Source organism: Accipiter gentilis, chromosome 10 (genome assembly GCF_929443795.1).
Source record: "Accipiter gentilis chromosome 10, bAccGen1.1, whole genome shotgun sequence".
Taxonomy (NCBI): Eukaryota; Metazoa; Chordata; class Aves; order Accipitriformes; family Accipitridae; genus Astur; species Astur gentilis.
In genome coordinates, this window is record NC_064889.1 from 6,344,753 (window position 1) to 6,369,317 (window position 24,565).

General features: G+C 37.8%; 1 protein-coding gene across 3 annotated transcripts in view; it reads right to left on the reverse strand.

The window, feature by feature from the left end:
- Positions 1–24,565, reverse strand: part of TLN2 (talin 2) — a 202,163-nt gene that overhangs the window by 67,495 nt on the left and 110,103 nt on the right. For all 3 annotated transcript variants that reach the window (XM_049812946.1, XM_049812945.1, XM_049812947.1), the window contains exons 15-30: positions 23,630–23,743; positions 22,858–22,966; positions 21,955–22,163; positions 21,017–21,115; positions 18,579–18,746; positions 16,786–17,080; positions 14,329–14,495; positions 13,080–13,208; positions 11,366–11,479; positions 9,431–9,544; positions 7,939–8,073; positions 6,832–6,960; positions 6,105–6,207; positions 3,384–3,592; positions 2,441–2,560; positions 1,203–1,400 (exon numbers count right to left, since the gene is read on the reverse strand). In XM_049812946.1, coding sequence (XP_049668903.1) covers positions 1,203–1,400; positions 2,441–2,560; positions 3,384–3,592; positions 6,105–6,207; positions 6,832–6,960; positions 7,939–8,073; positions 9,431–9,544; positions 11,366–11,479; positions 13,080–13,208; positions 14,329–14,495; positions 16,786–17,080; positions 18,579–18,746; positions 21,017–21,115; positions 21,955–22,163; positions 22,858–22,966; positions 23,630–23,743 — 2,412 coding nt within the window. The remainder of the gene's footprint in view (positions 1–1,202; positions 1,401–2,440; positions 2,561–3,383; positions 3,593–6,104; positions 6,208–6,831; positions 6,961–7,938; positions 8,074–9,430; positions 9,545–11,365; positions 11,480–13,079; positions 13,209–14,328; positions 14,496–16,785; positions 17,081–18,578; positions 18,747–21,016; positions 21,116–21,954; positions 22,164–22,857; positions 22,967–23,629; positions 23,744–24,565) is intronic.

The following is a 24,565-nucleotide window of genomic DNA, read 5'->3' on the forward strand; positions in this document are numbered from 1 at the left end:
GTATCATTTCCACCTTTGCCTTCATCAAATTGCCTCACACAAAACATTCTAAAAGTCAATGAGGCCCATGGCTAAAAAGACAGTCAGGTACCTAAATCCTACTCAATTTCAGAGAATCAGCTGCTATTTGGTGCCTAACTCACTTCATGGATCTGGAACCTGAAAGATTAAGTTTTGATGGAGAATAATCAGCAATCATTGTCCAATCTCTTTACCCAGCCCTACCTACAAAGCATCTGCTCTAGAGACTTCAGAAATTACTTCAGAGGACTGGCACACTCATGACTTTCTGGTTTGTTTTCTTTTGGCAGTTATTTCTCAGGTTTTCAAGTTCCTCTTACTTACTAGGGCAAAACAGTCCGCAGATTTCTTTTTCTGCAAGTCTTCCTAGCTCTTCTGGTACATGACTCTTTCTTATGTGCTGACATTTTCTATGCTAAATCATCTACAAATGACCAATTAGTGTAATTCAGTACACTTAAACCCAGTAAGAAATGAAAGAGATTTCTCCAACTTCGTATGAGTATCTAGACTACTAGGAATAAGCTAGGTAACATGTCACAACATTCCCGATTGTTACTGAGTTCATCAGAATACAACTCTGCCACGTTTTAGATCACTCAACATAAGTCCAAGTGCTTGCTGTCAGATCCATGGCATTTTAGCCAGCCCTCTTCAAACCCTTGCTCCACTCTGTAGCAGGTCCATAGCAGCAGGCACCACAGAGCAATATCAAGTCCGGATTTTAAATGCACCTTTTTCTCCCTCTACTTAAAGCATTTGAAAATTAGCAAAGAAAGGTGTTAAATTTTGAAGTGTTCACATAAATTATTCTCCCTGGTAGTTCTACCAAAATAGAAGCAAACCTTTCCATAAGCTTTGAGAGGTTCACTACACCTTTATACCTTCAGATACACAGCTCAAATTAGTTAACAGCCCAACACAGACAAAAGAGTACGAAGTCATATTTCTGACTAGGCACAGGAACAAATACCAGTATCCTGTGCAGACCGCAAACACTGAGTTGACTTCACTCTGGATAACCAGTTACAGGTGACTGCTTCATAAAAAACATCACCTGTCATATTTGCCTAGGCTCACACTAGCACATTGTACTGTGCTATTAGATAACTAAGACACTGCACTGCGAGATACTATGCCAAGATAAACCTTGGTCCAAACTAGCAAGATAAAAAACTTACTTGTGCTTGGCCAGCCATTTCAATACCAGCATCAAGAAATTCATCAAAATCATCACTGAATTTTCCAGAGGCTGCAGCCAGTTCCCCACTTTGGCCCCGTGTAGCATGGACAACTTCTCCTGCTGACTGATTCAGGTCTGCTGCTGCCTGGTTCAGTTCACTCTGAGCTTCTTGAAATGACTTAGAACTTGGAGGTAGCTGTAAGACACCAAGTGCCATATTTTATTGTCTGCAATGTCACACCAGCCCTTCATGACTGAAAAGTTCAACACAATTCAAGAACACTAAATGCAATACAGTAGTGAGCTTCACATACAAGGTAGAACAGAGTACTGCAACTGGACCACTAGTGATTCAGTTCTGAAAGTAGAATAGTGTAACTATGGGACAGCTATCAACCAGAAATCTATGCAACAACCTCAGTCCCACTGTTTCTTTCAAGGGACAGACAAGTATGTAAGCCTTTCAAGGGACAGAGTTGACAATAGCTATTTTATGGTTCAACTACAAAAATTTGAAGTGATGAACTCAGTGGCAAAAGTTGGAGAATTTTGGTCTCCAAGTCATCATTCACTTCCACAAACAAGCTTTCCAGAACACCACGCAAATACTGGCAGCTCTTCACAATGACTCCAAACTCCTGACTGGGTTTTACCAAAAGGCATTGCACAAACATATCAAAATACAATTCCTCCTTCATTCACAGGGTAGCAGGATCACTGGTAAGCACAGAAAAAAGTTGTTCAAATCATATAACCTTCCGGCAAATTACCAGTGCACAAAAGGGTTTTTTTGACATGGATGAAGTTAAACAGAAATACAACAATTCTTCTCCTTGCACAAAATGACCATAGATGCACCAAACATTTTTTTGACTGACCACAATGCTCCTTAAACTGAACTGATCACTTCTAGATGGGAGATGGATTATAACTTTCTTATTTTCACATTCTTCAAAATGTTAAGTCACAGTTAGCATTTTCAGAAAACCAAACTAATGGTGATCTATGACGACAACTTTAATATTGCCTTCACAAGCCACACACACATTTCATCTTTCCCAAAAACTAGAACAGCATTTCAGCCAAAGTAGCAGCTACTTAAAGTTGCATAAACTTAAACAAAACTTATATGAAATATACTTAGGCACATTTACTAAATAATAATTTGATACATGGGGAACCCCGATCTGCTTTTTGGTTCTCTAAAATTTATTTCTACGTTAAAAGACATCTCACCGAATCAACAAGGAGCTTCTTGCTAGATTCCCCAATACTCTTCAAGGCCACATCCACATCCTTTTGTCCAGGCAGACAATTCACACAGTTATTCAAGGAGTGAGACACTGCTTTTGCCACCTACAACACAAAAATGAATACATCCACACTGAGAAAGGCTTAAGTGGTCATTTATCTAATAGGAGGCACATTGCATAGTCAGCAATTCCTAGATTCTGACTCTAACAAAAACATTTTTGAGGCTTGCGACTTCCTTGGTTTGCTCACCGGTAGTCCAACAGTAGTCATTATTTACGCTCACCCATTTGATAGGATACTGTTGGCAGGGCAGCTCCACAACTGCTCCTGGCACCTGGGATAAAGTCTGCAGCACTGCAGATAAGGGAACGCCATGGAAGTTAACCATATACTAATCACAGAAATCCTTTGCATGCTACTTTTTTCAAAGTCCCAATTAAAACAAATGTCTCCTCATAAGAAATTATTTAAAATACAGGCCAGTTATAGTCCTTTTCAAACCAGTAAAAAAGAAGTTGTTACTCCTTAAAGTGTTCAATAGCAACGGTGCCACATGTGTAGAAAATGTGCATTCATTTTTTGCATAAACATTAATACAGATCCTTCATTTGATAATGACCAGTTTAACAGTTGTTTCATTTTTGCAGTCAAGCAGCCTACTCAAACACATTGTGGGTAAAAGCACTTAACTGCATCTTTGTATAAGTTTATTTTTCTAAAAGGTGACTAAAATATCATACTACGCATCATCTGCATTGTTTAACATAAGTATGATGTTACTATCTGAGAGTTGCTGGAAGGAACAGAAAGCTGACATTCCTTGCAGCCTTATTTTCTGTTGTTCTCTCTCATTATTTAATGCTGTGTTCTAAGTAATTTCACTGCGTGTTTGATAATTCATGTAGCTACTCAAGTTGCAACTTACCTGGGCTAATCGCTGCTGACTGTCTGCATCCCCTGGTGCAGCCAGGGCCTGCTTTGCCTCCTGAATAAGCATAGCAGAGCCTTCCATGACATCTCTTGCTGAATCCAACATTGCATGTGCTGCCACAGGGTCGGTAGTAGATGCTGCAACCCCTCGTGCCGCTTGAGCCAAAGTCTTCAAAGCCTGAGCAGTTTCTCTAGCAGCAACTCCTATGTTCGGATTCATCAAGGATTCTATGAGTACCCTTAAAGATGATCTTTGTATTTTATGACAGATGAATTTGCAGGTAATGATCCCATTGCAAAATAACATTGAAAATGCAGTTTAAAAGAAAATCTTCAAACATGAACACATTTGAAATACATGGCATCATTTGCCTAGAGAAATGCCTGTAGTGAAGCCATAAAGTAAATATTATACCCCAAAGACGACGTTCCAGGCACAGCTCTACATTAGTGACTAAATCTTAGCACTGAAAAAGAAGAAAATCTAAAACTTGGAAATGAGGAAAAACTCATACTCAAGCTAAGGGGGAAAGTGATTGTCTACAAGAATGGTGTACATGACTTCAGAGCCACAGCATCTCTGCTGCTTCTGAAAATGCAGCTTCAGATTTTTTAGAGAATAAACACAGCAATACCTTAAGTTGAAACAATTAACAAAAATATTTAAGAAATCATTAGGGATGGTACAACTCAATATAACATAACATTACTGTGAGTACAAGCACATAAAAATAACTGAATGAAGTCACAGAGAGGATGTCATGAAATTAGTTTCTGTGTTCTGTCTGCCCAACATTATAGGACATTCACCAGATTTAGCACTAAGGCGTATAACTGTATGAATAATGGTCCCATTCTATTTTTGAAATTTAATTCAGCCCTTAATGAAAACCAATATAAAACAGTCTTCTAAAAGACCTTAATTAGCATGTAGTCTAGTCAACAACATATGCAATTAACGTAGGTAGTATATTCTGAGTGATAATGTTAAAATCATGCTATTCCTACCAAAAGAAAACTATAGAAAAAGTGCACATTTGCTGTACAAGACCTCTTAGATATCTATATTTAGGAATTAAAAATAATTAGAATGTTCCAATATCTCTACTGGAAATGTTTAGAAAACTGGAACATCACAACCCACAAAGCAGCCTTGTTAGCATTTTAACGCCAGTGCCTTTTAACATTTTCTTTTCTGGTCAACGGAACATTTTTAAATGCAGAAACTTTAGAAGGTAATGAAAAGCAAATGATATTTTATGTCAAAGTAAAGCAAAGCTAGGCAGAGAAACAGTACTGCCTATGCTGCAGTTACAACCTTTCTATTGGACAAACCACAGAGAGCTTTCTACATTCTTAATTTAAAGAAAATTTGAATTGAATTTGAAAAATACCCACACGTTTTGTTTCCTTTATTTAGAGTACCACTAAGCAACCTTTATGTTTGAATTAATTTATCACAATACCACAAAATAAAAAGTTCTGATTGCATTGCTTTCAGTTTGGTGCTGCTTTCATCCTCTACACAATGACTTTCAGCACAAAGTGAAAAAAACCTTACTGTGACAGTTGCAGACAAGAGGGAATTATTAAATAGTGAATATAAGCTGTAAAGTATTTTTATCACAGAGAAACAGCACAATGTCATAATACCTGTAAACACTCAGTGCTTACTTGAGCACACAAGAGTTTTTACATAACAAGACAGTATGAGATAGAAAATAGTTATATGAGCTTTGAAAAGAACTCATTGCTTTGTAGGATTTCCCAACCAAACAGCTCTTATAGCTTGATGTTGAGAGCTACTAGATTCAATTATTTGGTATCAGCTGCAAGTATCTGTATTCCTTCACCAGATACCCAGTGCTAACTTCTGCATAACTATGTGATAGAAATGCGAGCCAGCTTAGTGCATTTACAACTGCTTCAAATGAAAGCAACTAAGTTACATAGACCTGATGCAATTATATGCAATGAAGTGGTAATTGCCATAATACATTTTATCAGTAATATTTAAAAAAATTCTACAGTAACATTTGCATCAACAGCTTTCATTTCTTACAGAAATAAGGAGACAGAACATTTTACCATCTAAAAGTAAACTTTTTTCCCCTCCTGCAAGGAGCATTTTCCGTATTAGGGTGTTTTTGGTTTCTAAAAGCAGAGGTACAAAAACAAACTGTAGAATCTGTGTGGCCACATTCCCTGTCAGCTTTAACTCAAACTATGCAAATGTGATCAGCGAGTCAGAGAAACCAGCTGCAATATACATGTAAACTGGTAACATCTAGTAAGAGATGCAGTTTTAAACGTCACCAAGCTATCCCAAGTATGTTTGCATCCTGTGCTTCAAAAAATATCCGGAGACCCTTTTAACCTTCTGAAATGACATAGCAATGTTTCCAGTCACACTGACCTTTAAATTGCATTACATTTTAGTTCTGTCCTTTACAGAGTTTCAGTGGCTTATATTTACAAAAACAACAGATGTCTCAATCTATTCTGATTATATACAGACACACAGCAGATTGCAACACTATTCTTTTATGAAACACATTATTCACACTAGCAATTCCTAGTAACTTGACACAATTCACTATCAGCACTAAAAAGAAAAGTAATTCCTTGATTTTAGTTGTCTGTGATAAGAAAACCTTCTATCAAGTATTTTATGGAAAGCAGAGGTTTCACAGAGACATTATGAATAAAACACTACCTGTGTAGTGCTCGTTGCCTTGAGCAGCACAAGTTAACAGCTGGGCCATTGATGAACCGACTGCTTTGGATGTACTTCCCAGGTCCTGAGTGCATTTCTCAAGCTGTGAAAAGTTGCAAAGGACAACATTCTTTGCTTAAGCTCAACTAAAACACACTTGTTTTTTAAGTAGTACTAAAAAATTCCTCATTCAACAAAACCCAAGCTTGTACCTCAGCTACCAAACACACACACAGTTTCTCTGAAACCTGACTAGCATGTTTTCCTTGTCTAGGGTGAAATGAATTAACGTATTAGGTAATATGAACAACAGAAATATTTTATAATTAGCAATGGAAATCAATAGCTTCATCTGAGAAGGGTTTTTTTGCCAAATAAAACATTTTACTTTAAGTCTACGAGGACTGGTAGTCTTGGAACTATTGAGTTCTCATCTTTGTCACTATTGAAAAGAAGTTCATTTTGACAAGAAAAGACCAAAACATTGCTGCTACTAAATTGTAATTTGTACAACAGAGAAGGAGGCCCTTCAGTCCTATGACTAATTCTGCTACAGAACATGCTTCTGGTGTAGTAAGAATATATACTATTTTTAAGAGAATTAGTGCAAAATCCTATCAGTGTCATCATTATCCAAAGCCTCATGACTTGTTTTGCCTCCAATACTTAAAATTTTTAACAGCTAACTTTGTTTGTTTTTAAATGAAGAACATCCTTCCTCAATTACAGTTTCTCCTGGGAGAGGTTTTAACTGTCCATCCACAGCTGCCATCTTCGCATCTTGCAGTTCATTTTTGAGTGTCTGGACTGTATTCAAAGCAGAATCGATTTCCATTGGGCCACATGCTTCATGAGCCTATTCAGAAATCAGATCAATATCACTGTTAGCAGCTGTAAGCCACTACCAGCAATAGTAAACACTTCATACATAATCTCCCCCTCCCAAATTACTGCTCTCATGACTTTACAGGCCATTGTGGGCACTTTAAGTGTTACACATCACGGATTCCAAACTCCTGCACAATATTCTTATCTTGTGAATAGAATAACACACTGTTAAGAGCCACCAGGGGAATGAGATGCACTTAGCTTGTGTACACATACCTTCACACTAGGCAGTCCAGGTACTGAGAAAATAACTGCTGCTGTCTGGACTTGACTTTTGACAAATAGCCTAACTATGCATCATGACTGAAGTCACAGTGAACCCTCTGATGTGGCAGCCCAAAATCATCAGTACCTGAGCTGGAAATTTCAACATTAGCTCAGGTGTAGCTACCTATACGCTACAATCCTGGTTTTGGGCCTCAGCATACACAAAAAATAAGAGCAGACTTCCTACTGATAACTTTTTTTTTTTTAAACCCATACACGGTTTAGAAATCTATGTGTGAAACAGAGATAACCTCTGCTTCCCTGAGTTTTAGAGATGATAGCTCCTGTTCACAATCACAAGATTGACCACAGCAGTGCTGTATCTGGGTTCACCCCAGTTTGGCAGGTGCAGGAGATATGCTCCCCTTTCCCCACTCTCCTTCAGATGTAACGGCAGCTCAGAGCATTCACATGCTGCTCTCCTCCTCCTGTCTTTCTGATATGGAAAGGGTAGCACAAGCTTTTCAGTTTTCTCGCCACATCTCCCTCCCCTTTCTATTATGACACAGAAGCCACCCAGGAGTCTGAGCAAGCTGCACAAAAAGCAACACTGAATAGTGAACACTGACTGAGCATGAGCTGTTCCCTTTGGAGAGACACAGTGGGCCAAGAAGGAGTGAGCTTGTGACCACCATCCAAGCCATCTTCCTTTAGCTGATTAAAACTAGTATTTACCTACCTTCTGGGAGGCAGTTCGCAGCTCAGCTAAGCTGGTAGCAAGATTCTTTGCACACTGACTTAGCTGCATTGCTGCTGCTTGATCAGTCACAGTGGGCACTGCAGCTTTAGCAGATGCCACCATTTTACTTCCAGGCTGTTGAAAGAAGAGCAGTGAACACAATCGGTTTTACTAGCTCATTATCTTTAAAGAAGGCTTAGGATTCAATAAACAAACTGCTTCCTCCATCCACACACTCATGAGGTTTCTAGATTTTCTGTAATGACCATTTCATGTGCTTCCCTGCTCCTTAAGCATGCACCTTCTAGATCTCACCCTTTTGTTCATATCCTGTACCCTGTCATAATTCCACATTGCAGTGTCTTCTGCAGCAGGACTCATTGGTGCTTTAGTAGTACAATGACTACCTCATTGGTACCAATGTCTGCCTGAGGCCTCTGAGTACTCATGTAGAATACTTAAAAATATTTAAATGTGCAGTTTTCTCATTCAGCATCCACATGGTATGAGCAGGCCCAGGTAGCACAGATGACAAATTTGTCTCAATGTTTCTAAATATTAAACTCTGTCAAATCTCTATAAATTGAAAACTGTAATTCAGGCAATGACTGCTCACAGGGTTTGCCTCTAATACAATTAAAATACCTTGCCGATTCTCACCATCACCATGGTACACACATACAGCCAGAGGGGAGACGGATCATTTTAATGACTCCAGAGGAAATCATATAGCAAAACAGTCAAACAGAGCAAAAGCATGGTTTGCGATACCTCTGCCTACATGGGACCATAAAGAACCCGCTAACAGCAACCCCACTTCAGACAAGACTAACTGGTGCCAAGTAATGCTCATGTCATTACACAGAGAATTGGTTTCTTCTGTTTGTTTCTTGTAATGTCAATAATAAACCCAATTGTTTTGTTACTAATGCTCAATATTTTATCTATTTTTTTTAAATGCTTTGGAAGAAGCACAGAGACAAATTTTGTGTTTTGTTCAAAACTTCAATCGAGATTCATTATGTATGCAGGCTAGTATCTTAAAAAACCATGGCAATATTCCCTTTTATTTATAAAGAATTCTGGAGCTTGTTGCTGCAACACTAATTTTACCTCCACTAAGGAAGGTTACAACAGCATCTCACATATTCAGACCTCTTCTTAGAAAGATGCTGAATTGTCTCCATCTTGTTCTTTAAACTCTTTCCCAGAAGGGAAGTGCTACAGTAATGAATGTTTCTTCTCCATACACTTTAGTTTTCTTGTTACTTTTATCCTCAATTTTGGCAATTTTCACTCTCTGCAGATTCAACACACTTCAGCCAAGTGACCTGAGGAACTAAATTCTCCTTAGCTATGACACACAGTCAGCAATGAACTTTACATGTTTTGTAATATTTTACTGCTTAATTATCACAAATAAAAACATACAGCAACAAAAAAAATGCTTTTTGCTCTGATGTAATCTACTACAGTAATTGATTCACTTCACCTGAAGGAAGTTCTGGCTGGAATTTATCAGTGCAAGCTGGGCACTGAGGTCTTCTGCCTGAGCTTGACTTCCTCTTACACCCTGCACCAGCTGAGGAATGTGGTCTGCAACATTCTATAATAAACAAAGGTAAAAGCTTTTGGTAGATAAATAAAAACTCCAAACCCTCTGACACTAAAGCAAGCCCTCTCCCCACCTCCCTTAAAGACAACCTGTAGTATTCACAGGTACAATACTCATGTGCCTTCACAGAATTCGTTTAGGATTCCATGGAACTGAATTAATACATAATAGGATTTTTCAGAGGCATTCTACTTAAGAAATCTTTATTAAAGCTACTCATTAGTTCAAAGATCCTACAAGACAATCTAAGATTTTTCTGCAAAATTATGTACACAAACTATTTTGAATTACTTCCTTTGCATGTTCAAATGCCAGTAGTGGAGGTGACAGATTTTTCAAGAGAATGCCTTGCTTTCAGAAAAACATTTGTCTTTTACAAACAAGCTCCTCAGTCTACTTGTCCTTGACTTCTAACAATAGAAACTTTATAGTATGGCTGGAGCATTCTTTAGTGTGTATTGCTAAAACTTTATTACTGTCATCACCAAGATCAAATTAGAATGAACTGTAAACAATACAGTGAGAATCAGCTTGCTTTTTTTTTCTCTCTTACCAAAATAGCAGCTGCCTACAACACAATTTTGAGATGTGCTTGAGCTACCTTGTTTAACTCCAACATTTCTCAGGATTACCACCATGACAAGAAGTAATTGCTGAATATTAATGTGACTTTTAATGATGCCTTCTTTAATGTTTTTGTTCTTGATTCCCATATAACTGCTGTTCCATCCAGAAGAAAACCCTTTTGCATTCTATTGTCTTTTTCAATTTTTGGTTTAAATGTGATTTCTTTAAAAAACCCGAAGCAACATTAGTCAGAGCTAGAAATGAAGCTGCCAAATGTAGCTTAAACACAAAACAGCTTCTCACCAGATTCTGAATTATAGCCTGGAACTATAAAATTATGCTTGACTTCAGGCAAACCTTGAAATCTGTGGTCTTGGCAGCTTTAACTTCAAGCTAGGAATCATGTTAACCCCATAGTAAGGTCTGTAACTTATTTTTTACAGCAACATTTAAGGCCCCAGTTGCTTGTAGGCTGAACATCAGAATAGCACAATCAGTATTGTTAGTTATATAACCAATTATCTAAGTAATACATTAAATAAGGATTTCACTCCATTATAGTATAAATCACTATTGCTACTCCATCCTTTGCTGCGGAAAATTCAAAGGTTACCTTTATTCCATAGCAGACCTCAGTCCCATTTCACTGCATGTATCATTCAACAGTCTGCTTTGGTGATCCTATAACTACTCACCTGTTGAAGAGCAAACTCATACACTGAACACGTGGCCAAGACTTTTTGCCAGTGTAAAAATTTCTGAGCAATAGGACCCCTCCATACAGTGCTTCTAGCATAGCTCTGCATATATAGTATGCTCTATATGCTCTGCATATAGTACTGCTGACTGATTTGCAGAAAAACTTTTAAAGCACTTGCTTCACGTGAACTGGTTGTTACTCAACAGATACATGCTGAGGTATATAAGCCTGCTGATCCCTTCTAGTAAGGTGTTTGCAGGGTATTTGTAACAGCCAACAGCTCAGCTTTTCAAAGCTCTCCATACACTAATGCATGGAAACGATCGATAATACACTAAATGACAGTTCTCCAGAATCCATAAAGATAAGTGTGTGTGGTGTTGGTTTTGTTTGTTTTGGTGGTTTGTTTGGTTTTTGTTGTTTTGTGGTTTGTTTTTTTTAAATCTCCTTCTGAGGTTGCAACAGTGTTGTTATGCAAGATGATCTTCAGTTCCCCATAAAGCAGAGTTCAAGAGTTATTTGTCAGTGGGTTGTGATATGTTTACCTTACAGCTCTGCACAAGTTGCTGATGGGCTGCTGTGTTCTTATTTGAAACAGCTGCATTCTGAGAAGCTGCAATAGTCTGAGTAGCAGCAGCTGCAGCTTGTTTAGCTGCAATCTTTGGAGAAAAAGAAACAGTTAAATCAGTGGTAAAAGTCTGAGTAATTTACAGGATGAAACACATATTATAGGTAACTTTGACAGTAACAATTTTGACAGATTAATACATTATATCCCTTGATTAATTTGATTTGCCATAAGGAAACTCAGGATTGCTCTTCTCTCAAGATGAAAATGAGCTGAACCCTGTTATCCATCTCTAACTTGCCAATAAGGAAAAAGATGGCACTAAAAGGATTCTAAGCTCTTTCTTCTTCATAGCTTAGGTTGCAATATGACCATAAGAAGTCAATTACAGAAAGCAGAAATAGTCTAATCCATTAGACTTACAAAGAAGGCCAGAGAAAACAGGCAAAGTACACATAGTGCTTCACACTGCTACATTAACACCTCTGACCAAAAGCTCAAGGGAGCCAACTTCCACCGAGATTGCCCTACAGCAAAAGCAAAGATGCTAAAATGATACAGAGGTACAAAATACTGGTATTGCTGAGTCTAAAAGCACTAAGACGACCTCCAAATATCTAGGAGTGTTATTATCAACCTCTCCCTATTGCAAAATTAAAAATTCAACTGTTTATCCAAAGTATGCCAACGTGTTGTACAATACTTTAACTGGCTCACTAAATAAAACCAAGCATGAAGTTCATCCTCACTGTTACACATTTCACTCCCTTGTAAGGCAGGTATATATTATAACAACAAAACAAATAAAATGTCCTTTCAATAAAGCTTTTTTGCATGCAGTTAGGAAATTGAGACATGAACCTTTATTTCCTGAAATACTCCTGATTTTTGGTTCTAGCCAGATACAGTATTTAAATGCACTTCTGGAACATGGTTACTTACTTAAATTTCCTTGTTTGTCTAATCTCATTGCACTTGAATCAGACTACTGTAAAACCACAGTGGGAAACTAGGAATTATGAAAGGCTTCTTTTTTTAATCTGTCTTTTCTACATTTTAGCTGAGAATAGGAAGATCAAACCTTGCCTACAAAACAAGTTTCAGATTTTTTTTTATTCTTAGTGCACAGTAAATTGCCTTCCTCCCCCTTGGCTGTGCTACCAGATATGATGTATCTTTTCACTTTCATTTCTGGTTCCTTGATTCTCTGAATAACTTACCAGTTTAATTGGATATGCTGCAAATCAACATATCTTTGCATGGAAATTTACATGGAACTCTGGCAGATATACTAGTTAAAACCACCAAAAGATATCGTGTGTAAATTACATATCATACAGATAAATTAAAACAGTAATGAAGTGGTTTCAGCTCAGCTGTTTGAAACCTCAGCTGTTCTAATTTTATGACTAAGCCACCATCAAATGCCTTCTGAGTCAAATTCTTGCACCACTGTACTACATCAGTGACACAAGTTGCTCAATTTTCTGAGGACTATGTGTCATATACTATATGTCATATACATATACTCTAATTCCAAGCCTTGTACTCTGGAACTGAGCTTACAGCGCTATCACTCTAGGTTTAGCACTTTTCCTGAAATAAGCATTTCTACTTGTTTGAAATTATTTAAGGATACTAATTATCAAAATGGAGTAAACTGAAAAGTTCAACAATATCTAGTTTCCAACCTCTAATCTGTTGACAATTTTCTTCTTGATGGCATTCTGTGCAGCAGCATTTGTAGCAACCCGCAGTCCCTCTGCTGCTTCTCTCAGACGCTGCTGTTGATCCTCATTTTCAGGATTGGCTGCAGCTCCCTGCACAAAATTTCAGAACAAAAAAAATGAGCCTCAGTAAAAGTTCCTAGAGAAAATGTAGATGAATATCCATACAGCTCTGTGACATCAGTCTTTATTTTCCTTGTATTATCTTAACCAAAGTTAAAACAACATCAAAATGTTACAAGACTTTGAAGCAGAAAATTTATTGCTAGTGCAAGGTTGTTACTGTATATGTTAGGTACTTTGAGGAAGGGAGTTAAACATTTGCTTCCTATACTACTTTAGGTGCTTAGTAAAAAAGCCTTTGTAAACTGCTTCCACTATGATCTGTAACAACATCCTTTGATGAACGTAGGTTTTGGGAAAAAAAAAAAAAAAAACCACACACACACACAAAAAAACCCCCCCACACCCCCCCCCCCCCAAACGTTTTTACAATTCCCAATTCAGTATGCCTTTCAGTAACTGCAGTCCAGACCTTGAGATTTAACACAGTAGATTTTCTCCGTTTGAAGTCTGAGGAAGTAATGCAAAGTCAAGGATATGTTCTGGAGCCAGGCCTTCCAGAGCCCTAGCAGAATGGCTGGCCCTGATCTGTAAACATCATTTAAGTGCAGGATCTGGGAAACAATTCTGAGAACATATTCCTCCCTAATGGATTTAAAGAGTTTTCTAGCACATAGAGGAAAAAAAGGTTAGATATTTGCCTCTCTTGTGAGAATAGGGGGGTGGGGAGGAACAACACAGGCAAGATTCCCCAGGTGGAGGAAACTGGTCCTAAGACAGAGGCAGAGTTGCTTTGTTAACAGCTTTTGTAAGAGATACTTGTAAAAGATTGCTATGGGTTTGTTGTTCCATTTGTATTGGTAGACTGGTAGAAGACAGAGGATATGGCTGGTGGTAACTGCCCTAGATGGCTTGAGTCATGACCACCCTTGCACACAGGTGAGCAAAGTAGTGCAAGAAGGGTTTTTAAAGCCAAAAACCCCCAAGTAATACCTAGAACGTACCTAGGACAAGTCATTAAATGCACATTTACAGGATAAGAAAAACAGTCTCTGCTATCAGCCAGGTTCTATCTATAATATCCCACATACTGTTTCTTCATGTATAACCATACAATTTTAAGCTGACAATTATTTAATTTTCCTGGTACCTTTGCAGCTTCAACCATGCGGGCTGTAGAATCTGCCAGGAGCTTTGCGGCAGCCAGAAGCTTCTTAGAGTTGTCCATGTCTATTTCTGCTTCAGCATCTGACCTCATGGCATTGACAAGATCAGAAGTGGCTTGAGCCAGTACCCTGGCTTGCCGTACCATTTCACCTGTGGCATACAATTAGATTTTTACTTTTGTTCTCTCTGCATTTCAGTTTCAGAAGTCATCTCAACAAGATGAAAATAAAGTTATGTTTGCTGAAGTATTCTTTTGACTTGAAAATGATACATTAATAGTTCATAACTTAGAAGCTTCATAAACAAAATCTTGGATTGCAACATAAATGAAAGAAACCTCTAGAGAGGAGATAAAGAAAAAAACGTAGTATTTGCATTCTAGACAGCAAGACAAAAACCAAAAATCAATACTTTAAGGTAATTTTGAATATACAGTTCAAAGAAACTCCTGGCCCAGTGAAGACTAATAATTTTGCTTTCAAATTAGAGACAAGATTTCACTCTTTTATTATTATTAAATATTACCCATCTTTCACCTATTCTTCTTTGGGAGAATTATCTTCTGTCTAATATAAACTAAATTAAGAACTCTGTCAGAAGAGACTCAGCACCAGTTAGGTGGTTTTGGCCAAAAAAGGTGTATATTTAAGATACTAGAGTCATGTTCTGGTTATGGTGAAGCACAGAGATGAAACAGCAGTGCTTCTGAAGTGGATACCCTTTCTAGAGCAAATTCATTTGGTCAGTAAAACATACATGTGAACTCCTTCATAATACACTTGAACCCATAAAGCCTTTGGCTCTCTGTAGGTTACCAAATCAAGTAAGACCCTTTGGGTCTAAGGCCTCATTCTTTTCAAACGGTCTTAAAAAATCATGGGAAAGAAAAGCAAAGCAGCATTTTTCTCATGTGTAAAGGTGACTTGTAGGCTTCAGAATTAAATGCCTTCTTAGCAGGCTCCTCTGCTCAGGAAAGGCAAAAAATTAAAGTTTTCTAGCTGTTATCAACTATGTCCCAGTATGCAATTTTGCCATTAAAATTTTTACCGATAATGGCTAACTCAGCTCCCAGTTCAAATATTCCACTTGAAAAAATCTCTTTAAATACCTTTTCTTACAGTATTAATCCAGTAAATCAAACCAAAAGAATAAGCTGTTTGGGAATGATACAGCAGTCACAAGCCAGAGTCTCTTTGCTGTTAAAATTGTGACTGCAAGAGTGCAATGATAAGCTGGAAACTGAATGCCTTCTACTAAAAACTAAGTATTGCACAACAAGATATTTGACTGTGAACAGAAAATGAATGCTATCCAAGATTATCTCTTCCACTGCATCCTTTTATACAGAAGCTGAATCATAAATGACAGCTAAACATAAAAATTGACATGCTTCCCTGTGCACATCTACAGTAATTAAATTCCTTAGGATAGCTCCAGAGCATTAGAAAACTTTTCCCCCAGCTTTCAATTCAAAGCCTAAGAGTGGTTTAGCAAACATTCCTGTGATTTTTTTTAAAATTTTAATCACTCAGATTTCTCATAGAGAAGATTCCAGGGTCAAAATATGCTGAGAAATTCACTAATTACTTCCTTGCACATGTTCCTCTAGAAGAGTGCTGCATGGCTGAAATGACAGTTCCTTAAAAACAGAAACATCTGAAAGTTTTACCTCTTAAACATAACAACTAAGATAACTCTACAATAAAAGATTAGTTTGTTCATATCAACTGTAACGTGAATAAAACAGCAACTGAAATCTTTTCTTTCCTGGCCTTGCATTTACATAACATGAAAGAGAAGACCAAAACCATACTATTCACAATAACTGCTTTTAAAAACTGATCCCATTTTACGCTTTCTATGAACTGTCTTGATTTCAAGTTGATATTGCCCTTTCACACTGTTACTACTTCATAACATTTATAACTACTGAAATTTCACCATTCTAAAAAATTTAATGGTTCTTTTCTAAAAATTCATATTGGATCAGTTAAACATTAGGCAGCTCAAGTTTTGGTTGGTTCTAGAAGCTGCACATTTACAAGTATCACAGGAAGAAGCAGAAATAAGTTTCAAAACCTACAACAAAATATACGCTAATAAAATCAATCACTGGGAAGTATTCACCCAGATACCTGTCTTTGTGTTTGGAGAGGAGAAATTGCTACACAATTCTGTGAAGTCAAACAGTGATAGAAAACAGAAAAAATATTACAGTGATCCTTCAGCATGATATTGATTGTTTTCACAGAATGTTCATTCTATCTAGCACACAGCTACATCCATTTTGCTGATTTAATATTATGGTTTGAATGACTACCCATCATGACAGCACTAGCCTAGAAGCACAGTACACTTCAGAGAAAGTTTTTTACTTGCATTATTTGAAATGTGCACACCTCTGAATTGTGGAAAGCTGCTGTCCATTAGAGAAACTTACCAGCATCTCCCATTGAACTGAAAATACTCTCTGTGACACACATGATGGTATCAGTAGCCTGATCATAGCGTCCAATGGGCTCCCCCCTGCTCGCAAACTGGCGGACATGCTGCAAGAGGTCATTCAGGGCTTGGCTGACAATGCTGGCAGCTGCACTGACCTGCTTCAGTAACTCAGTGTCATCTGTGGCAGCCTGGCAGGCCCTCACACAGTTCTCCACTGAACGGTCTACCAGTTTCCCTGCCTCAATCAGCTGCTCCTGACACACTGGAGAGCTTATGGTGGGACTCACAACCTGCGTGGGGAAAGAACACAAAGCATTCAGAAAAGGCTTATTTGCAAATTTCCTAGCTACTAACAAGTCAAAAGCTACTGTAGTAGATGTTTCATTTCTAACTTAACTGTTTTCCCTAGACAAAAAACCCTGGAAGGGAGTATTTAAATAGGTAGCTTCAGATATGTAGATTAGGAATCTGGGCTCTGCATATTGTTAATTTAGTATCTAGTTAGATTCTGAGAATGGAGGCTCCCACCTTGTTTCATGCTTCTTCAGCAGCTACTCAACTGAGAAAACACTAGACAGTAGTTCTGGAGGGCCTGCCTGGGCCACACTCCTCCAGAGTAACTGCGTCCACTGGCAGACTCCTGTACCCGGGAATTCCAAATAAAATTAAATCTTAACTACAATTGGTCTTGTAAAGACTTCTTATATCAGCCTTTTGTTTGTTTAAATAAAAGTAGTGCTTGGCACAAGACAAACAACCTTCTCCTCCTGAAGCTACAAGACAAGTAATAAACTCTGTAATCTACAGATTAGAAACAAACAATACTCCCCCATTTTATTCAGGCATATCCGGACAGCTTTTAGCAATGGAAAACTGCATATCTTATGAGGAAAACAGAATGCCACTGCGTGTCTTATGCCATATTGAAGAAATTCACAGGCAGCATAAACATCAAGTCCAAATAATGAAAATTCATATATATGCATTACAAAAAGCCCTTGCAGCCAGAAAAATAAAGTAGAAAATATTGAAAATTTAATACCTAATATTGGCTATCAATTTTAATATAAACCTTCTGGCTGTTTCACAACAGTTGAATACCCATTTCCCTGCAAAAGATGACACTGCAGACTTCAAAAGCAGCTTCCAAGTAGGAAATGCAAACTGTTTAACTTTTAAAATTAAATATTTATTTATTTTTAAGACAAAAAAAGGCTGCAGAAGATGTAACGCTCCAATTGCAGACTTCAGAATTTGAGGTCTGATCTCAACTCCTTTGTAATTTGCTTAGACTAAAAATCAGTACTTGGCCAAAAGCAATGGATCTATTACAATGACTGGGCTACTGTAAATTAGTGCAAATATATTTAAAATCAATGATCACGAACTAGAATTTATTTTCAGCAAGAATACCAGCTTTTAATTATTTAGCTTTAGATGAGGTGAACCCATCCTAATACTAGGTTTTATTAGAAAACTTACATAATCCCTCAGACAAGCTGTGCTTCTTGAACTAATATTTTTTAGTTTTTTATTTTATCAGTATTAGTAACCAATCAGATGGGCTCTTATCTGTGGAACCTTCTTTGGAGATTACAGCAACACCTCACATCCTCTGGGCTCCTGATTGCACTGTTATGGGTGACAATTTATTAATCAATGACTTTGATATCGCATAAATATAGATCTATGACATTAACACAGTATGTTGTCTGAGCCCATTGGAAATACATAATAGCGTACACTTGAAACGATGCCTTAGCACCTCACAAACATTGCTAGCCTCACCTTTGCACAAGCCACAAGCTGGGAAGTAGAGAGTGCACACTGTGTAGCAGCAGCAATGACCCTGTTCTGCAGGACTGTATCCTCAGCCACCTGCGCTACATTCTTGGCCTTCAGCACTAACATGGCAGCAGCATTTGCAACAGCTTTGGCCAGACTCATCAGAACATCCTAGATAAAATAAAGGGAAAACTCAGTCTTATGAACAAAAAAAGTATATACTTTGTTTATATTAAGATAAATCTCCTGAAGGTAAGAAGTTCTCTTGTATCAAAAGTTAAACATTTTGTTTCATGTAAAGCAGCAGACATTACTATTACTCAGAAAACTCAACAGTTTTCTGCTCTCTGTACAACCATTTCTCTATCTACATTATCAAGTTACTAGACTGAATGAGTATGGACTGTCAAATTTTGAACTGGCTCAGAGTCCATAAGAACAATCTTCACTTCCTGAGAATACACTATTAGTATAAAAACATCTGGAGTTCACCACTAAACATGTAATAAATATCTGCAATAAAGATGACAACCTCAGGGAGCAAACTGCTGAGGACAGACAGTACTTGAGTTAATACTAAATTCAAATACCTAATTGTGCTTAACAGTAATGACAACTGCCACTCCATTTTTGAAAATGCCATTTCCAACCACAATATTTCCTCATCCATGATGTAAATATCACCCCATCAATTACTGCTCCACAATATAACTCAAAACAGGTCTTTATTCCAGAACTTTCCCTTGTACAAAAATAATTTAGTTAACTCTGAAACCGCAAAATTAAAATATGCTCATGTGTTAATTCCTGCAATGAAAAAGTTCAGAAAATTTCTTCCTTCCTAATGCCTGCACTGTTAAAATGACCTGGCTTTCCTGTAGAACGATACTACAGATATGCATAATTTTAACTTCAGACCAGAAAGAAAACCTTGGATTTAAAAAATTAAGAACACTAGTTTTCGTTTTGTTTTTAAGGATATGAAGGCATGATAAACCATCCTTCTCCTTACCCACCTTCTCCAACACTCCATAGCACTTATCAGAATGTTTAGGTTCCTTCTCTTAGCCAAGAAAGAGAGGGCTGCAATACATACTCAACTAGGAATACAAATGAGAACTCTGATGAAACTTGCAGACAGATTTACTAGTGGATCAAGAGTTTCAAATAGCCTCTAAGTTATATTAGCAGACATCTTGCATACAGTGCATTCCAGAGATCTGTTGCTATAAATTACTTCCCCTTGGTTCTTGTGCAAACCTGTTCTTGGCATTGAGTGAAAAAAATCCAAACATGTTTTTAACAGAGCATTTAGGAACAACAGTTTTAAACTGCTAATAGCTAACACCGTTATTAAGTCATACAGGCATTATGATTTGATAATTCTAATAATCTTAAAGAAATTATGGTTGTAATACAATAATTTTCTTCTACTCTGTTTACCAAAAGGTCGTGTAAAATTTTGGTTTACATGCATACATACAGACACAGCAAACTCTTATGTGAAAACCACTGTATTTAATGAGGAGAAATACTCATTGTTTATTAAAAAAAATTCATTCATTCTTCATAAATATATGGCATAGTAGGTCATTAGCTTGCAAAGACAGTGAAACACAAGGAAGGGTAAGGATTGAAGTTGTCTGTGTGCATGTGCAAGTTTTAATACACTGCTTCCCACAAAATCCCTATGGCATTCAGAACAATTGATTAAGACTACGCATGTCACCCTGGAAAACTCAATTATAATCTTGTATCTGATGCGGTGTACTTAGTGAAGATAGACAGAGTTTTTAAAAATATTTTGTTTGTTCTGAGTCTAACTTGGCACTATGTGATACAACTTGCACTCTGTTGCAACTGAAGCAAAGGGGAACTGTGATTCAAACATCTAGTGTGACACAATGCCAAGAATTTGAGAGATCAACAAGTCAAAGGGTATTTCAAATTAGCAAATCTCCGGACTTCAGTGCCAAATTTTCCATCTGTAAAATGGAATGACAGTTCCACATCCTACAAGAAAGCTATAAAAGATATTATCTGTGCAATACTGAGGTACTGAAAGTCACCATAAAAGAAGCCAGTGATGAACGTAGTGGTAAATGTAAAAATCAGAGTAGAATTTGAAAGTAAGAGTCTGACCAGTATGCAAATAGCATGAGCCATGCATTTTAAACAGAGGGGAGTACAGTGCAAACGGCTCTCCATGAGGCAAAAAAGCATCTATACGATACACAGAACGAAGTAGGGGTTCCTATGAAATCAGCACTCTGTGATTGTGTAATTAAAAATAATTTCATAATGGATTAACCTCAATTAGCATTGAGAAACTTCAAAATCTAGCATTTTCTAACTGCACTTTGGGAAGCCTGGCTTTATGCAGTTGCCTCCTCATCAGAAAGCTGCACAATTCTGACAGTGACAAGCAACCCCCTCATTACCTGGAACCTTTCATCTGTTTCATTTTCTCCAATTTGTCTCAGTAGCTCCCCGCTTGCTTGCCCAATGCTTCCAGCTGCAGTCAAAACTGTCTGTCGAGGCTAGAAAAATATAATGGTGAAATACATTAATTCAAAGAAAATGAGTTTTACTTGAATTTTGTATTTGCTCAAGGAACTTCTGCATTAGCATGCAATCAATACATGGCTAAAAAAATTACACAACAGAAATACTTTGGAAAAATCTTTACTTTTCCACATGCACAACTGCACATCCATAATTCAGGGGTTTCATCTAAGGTGCTCCCAGAGAACGTGTAAAGAACTTTGAAGAACTTGAATAGACAATGCTGTAATAACTCCAAGGATAATTAAGGATGGACAGTCAATATGCCAACTGATATGAAACATCAGGAGATTTCAAGTTCTTCAAAACATAAATAACTGAAGATAAGAGATGTAAGGCAAATTGGCTGCAGACTCTAACAAGTAACAAACTGATCAATATAGTCTATCCTGGTCAGTACTACTCATTTCTGGAAAACTACAACAGAGCGATTAAATTCTCATTTTATATGTCAAAAGTAGACAAAGATAGTAAATAAAAAAAATCATGAGCATTTCTCCACTTCCTATTAAACTGAGTCATAGTACTGTTTGAAATTTGTTTCTAAAAGAGAATACAGTACCCAGATAAATTAACTATTTATTACACAAATCAATTAGCCTCTGCATATAACACAGAACATTCTAATATCAAGGTGCAAGACTTAGAAGGCATAAAGACAGAGACAGATGAAGGAATAAGTAGTAGTCAAAAGAACTGCTTGCACAGGGGACTTTGTGGCACTGAGCAGGTAAGGCTCAGAAGCTAACATTTCTCAAAAAAGCCTAAGCCATGCACTTCAAAGAGGGAACTTGTAAAGTTTCCATCTACCCACCTCTCCTGAAGTAGGTTGCACAGCCTTCAGCAAGTCTGAGACAGCACTGGCCAATGTTCGAGCAGCTTTCAAGAGGTCTTCTCCACTTCCAACTTCATCATCCATGAGAGCAGCAAGCAATTTCACGCCTTTAGACATCTCGGTGAGGTTGGAAGAGATGGTTGTAATTGCACATCCCACAGCAGTGTAATCAGTGTCAACTGGGTCCCCTGTAGAGCAAATGTTTTTTCATGATCAGAATGCTTTAGTGGTTAAAAGGGAAAAAGAGGCAGCTACCACAAGCTACACTCATGAGATAAAAAAAGAGACATTTCAAGATAGCCAAGTAATGCCTATGAAGTAATTTTATTGTCAGTTTAAAATAATTAGACTGCTATTATTTTTCCAATTCCTACATTATTTCTTCTACAAGAATTTATCTTTTAATAGAATTTCTCTTCATTCAATGCAATTTGCTAAGAAGTCCACAGCTTTAGCTATCTTTCAACATTGAAAGAACCCCAGGTAATACAGTATTGTCCCTTTTAAGCCACTCAGAGGTATATCAGCCTGTAATTTGCTGAAGAAAAGAACACTGTCAATAAACACAATCTCTCTCTAACAACTGTCAGATCAATAATGCATTTTTGAGGTAACCTTGCAAACACCCTCTACTTTGTTGAATAAGCAAGCTACATTTTACCTTCACCAATGGTTGTAGCTTTAGTGTAAGGGATAAATTGAAGATACAAAAATTGTGTTGGGAGGGACAAAAAACTAGTTCCGCACATCAATGCACTTAGCTATTGGGGTATTTTGAAGAAAATTTTTCTCCAGCTGCCCCATACTCAGTCCCTATGTTACTTAAACTAGACTGATAAATAACTAGGAGACTGCAAGGAAATCCTTCCCTTTGAAATTTACCTGCTGTAAGGTTAACAACAGATGCAGTTCCTGCAGTGATAGCATCAACCTGGGAGTGTATTTCATGTTTTGATTCATCAACCTTGTTCTGAACCCATACTCTTGATGCCTGAAGAGCAATAACAAAAACAAGAATTAAGGATTGCAGTGAGGTTCTGTAAGAGAAGATACTATGTAAATCTCTTGTTCCTTCATGAACCTTTAAAAGCGAAACAGAAGACAACAACCATGCCTTTAAAGTGAAATATGAAAGCAAGCATTTTCTTTTGCTGAATCTTCACTACAGAATTGCTATCACATTTCAACAGCTGCCCTTTTAAGGTAAAGGCCATAACAGTGCATTCATGAAGGCTAGGCTAAACACTCCTGACTGACAGTCCCCCATAAACAACAATCTCTTGATCTGTCCTCCTGCCATAACCTGGATCAGGGAAACAGAATCATATTTTGTTCTTATTTTTCAAGTGTCTGGAAGGCAGTCACTCCCACCATAAATATTGCCCATAGTTTGCATTTAATTGTACATAGGCATATGAAACAAATAGGATTCCAGACATGGTTATGGAAGGAAGTCTGCTACATCTAACCTCAGAAGACTGATTAGAGTGAGGTGGAACACTGTACATGAATTCCTTAAAGAGAGCACAGATTTTTTTATCTCATTTTAAAAGCTTTAGTGATACTACTTTAGATCCAGGGACAATGACTAAACTGATCTGTAAACACCCCAAAGTGTTAAGATCCATTTCTGTGAGGGATTAGAGAAACTCACCATGTCCTGCCCTAAAGGTGGCAGGTTATCAACTTCACTGAGGTCAGCTTGTGCCTGTTGAACAGCATGCATACTGGTATTAATAGTCCCCATCAAGGCCTGCTGAGCTGAGGTCTGAAAGGCAAAACAAGGAAATGGCTGTGTGCTAGGTTCTAAATGGCACTTCAGGCAGATGCTACATATGCATGAAGAGACAGTGAGTGACAAAAATCCAACAATCACACCAGGCTATTTCCGATAGCTAGGTTTTCCCTGGTGCAATGGAGAGCTCTCTAACACGCCTCTCACACAGTCTTATTCTGCCTCTGTCATTTTATACTCCTCTATGCTTGCATACATTTATAAAATGCTGAACTTTCTAAGATCAAAAAATGCCCAACAGACACACAACAACACCACCAAGCTCTTACTGACTTGCATTCTAGGAACATGAACATGAAAACTGAAATTCCTTCTAGGACATCATTATTGATTTCCTGGAACAGGACAAACCTATAACTCAATTGCCATCAATATGCATAAGCTAACAGAAAACTGAAGGGTTTTAGGCAGAGCAGGATGGCTATCTGTATTGGGTGTCTGTGGCAAGATTTTGGCTTCAGGGGTGGCCTCTGTGAGAAGAGGGCAGGGCTGACCCATGCCAGGCACAGCTGGTTCTAGACAGCTCCAACAGACCCATGGCAGGACACAGCTGAGCCCAGCAGCCAAGATGGTAGCACCTCTGGGAAAACATTGGTAGGAAAGGGCAAAACAACACATGGCAGTGAGGGGAAAAAGAAAAAATATTCAAGAAACCACCCTGCAAACACAAATGTCTGAGAAAGTTGCAGATGAGGTGCAGAGCAGAGATTCACCAGCAGCCTGCAGGAGAGACCACAGTGGAGCAGGTATTTCCCTGCCAGAGCAGATATCCACCCTGCAAGCCCACAGAGGACC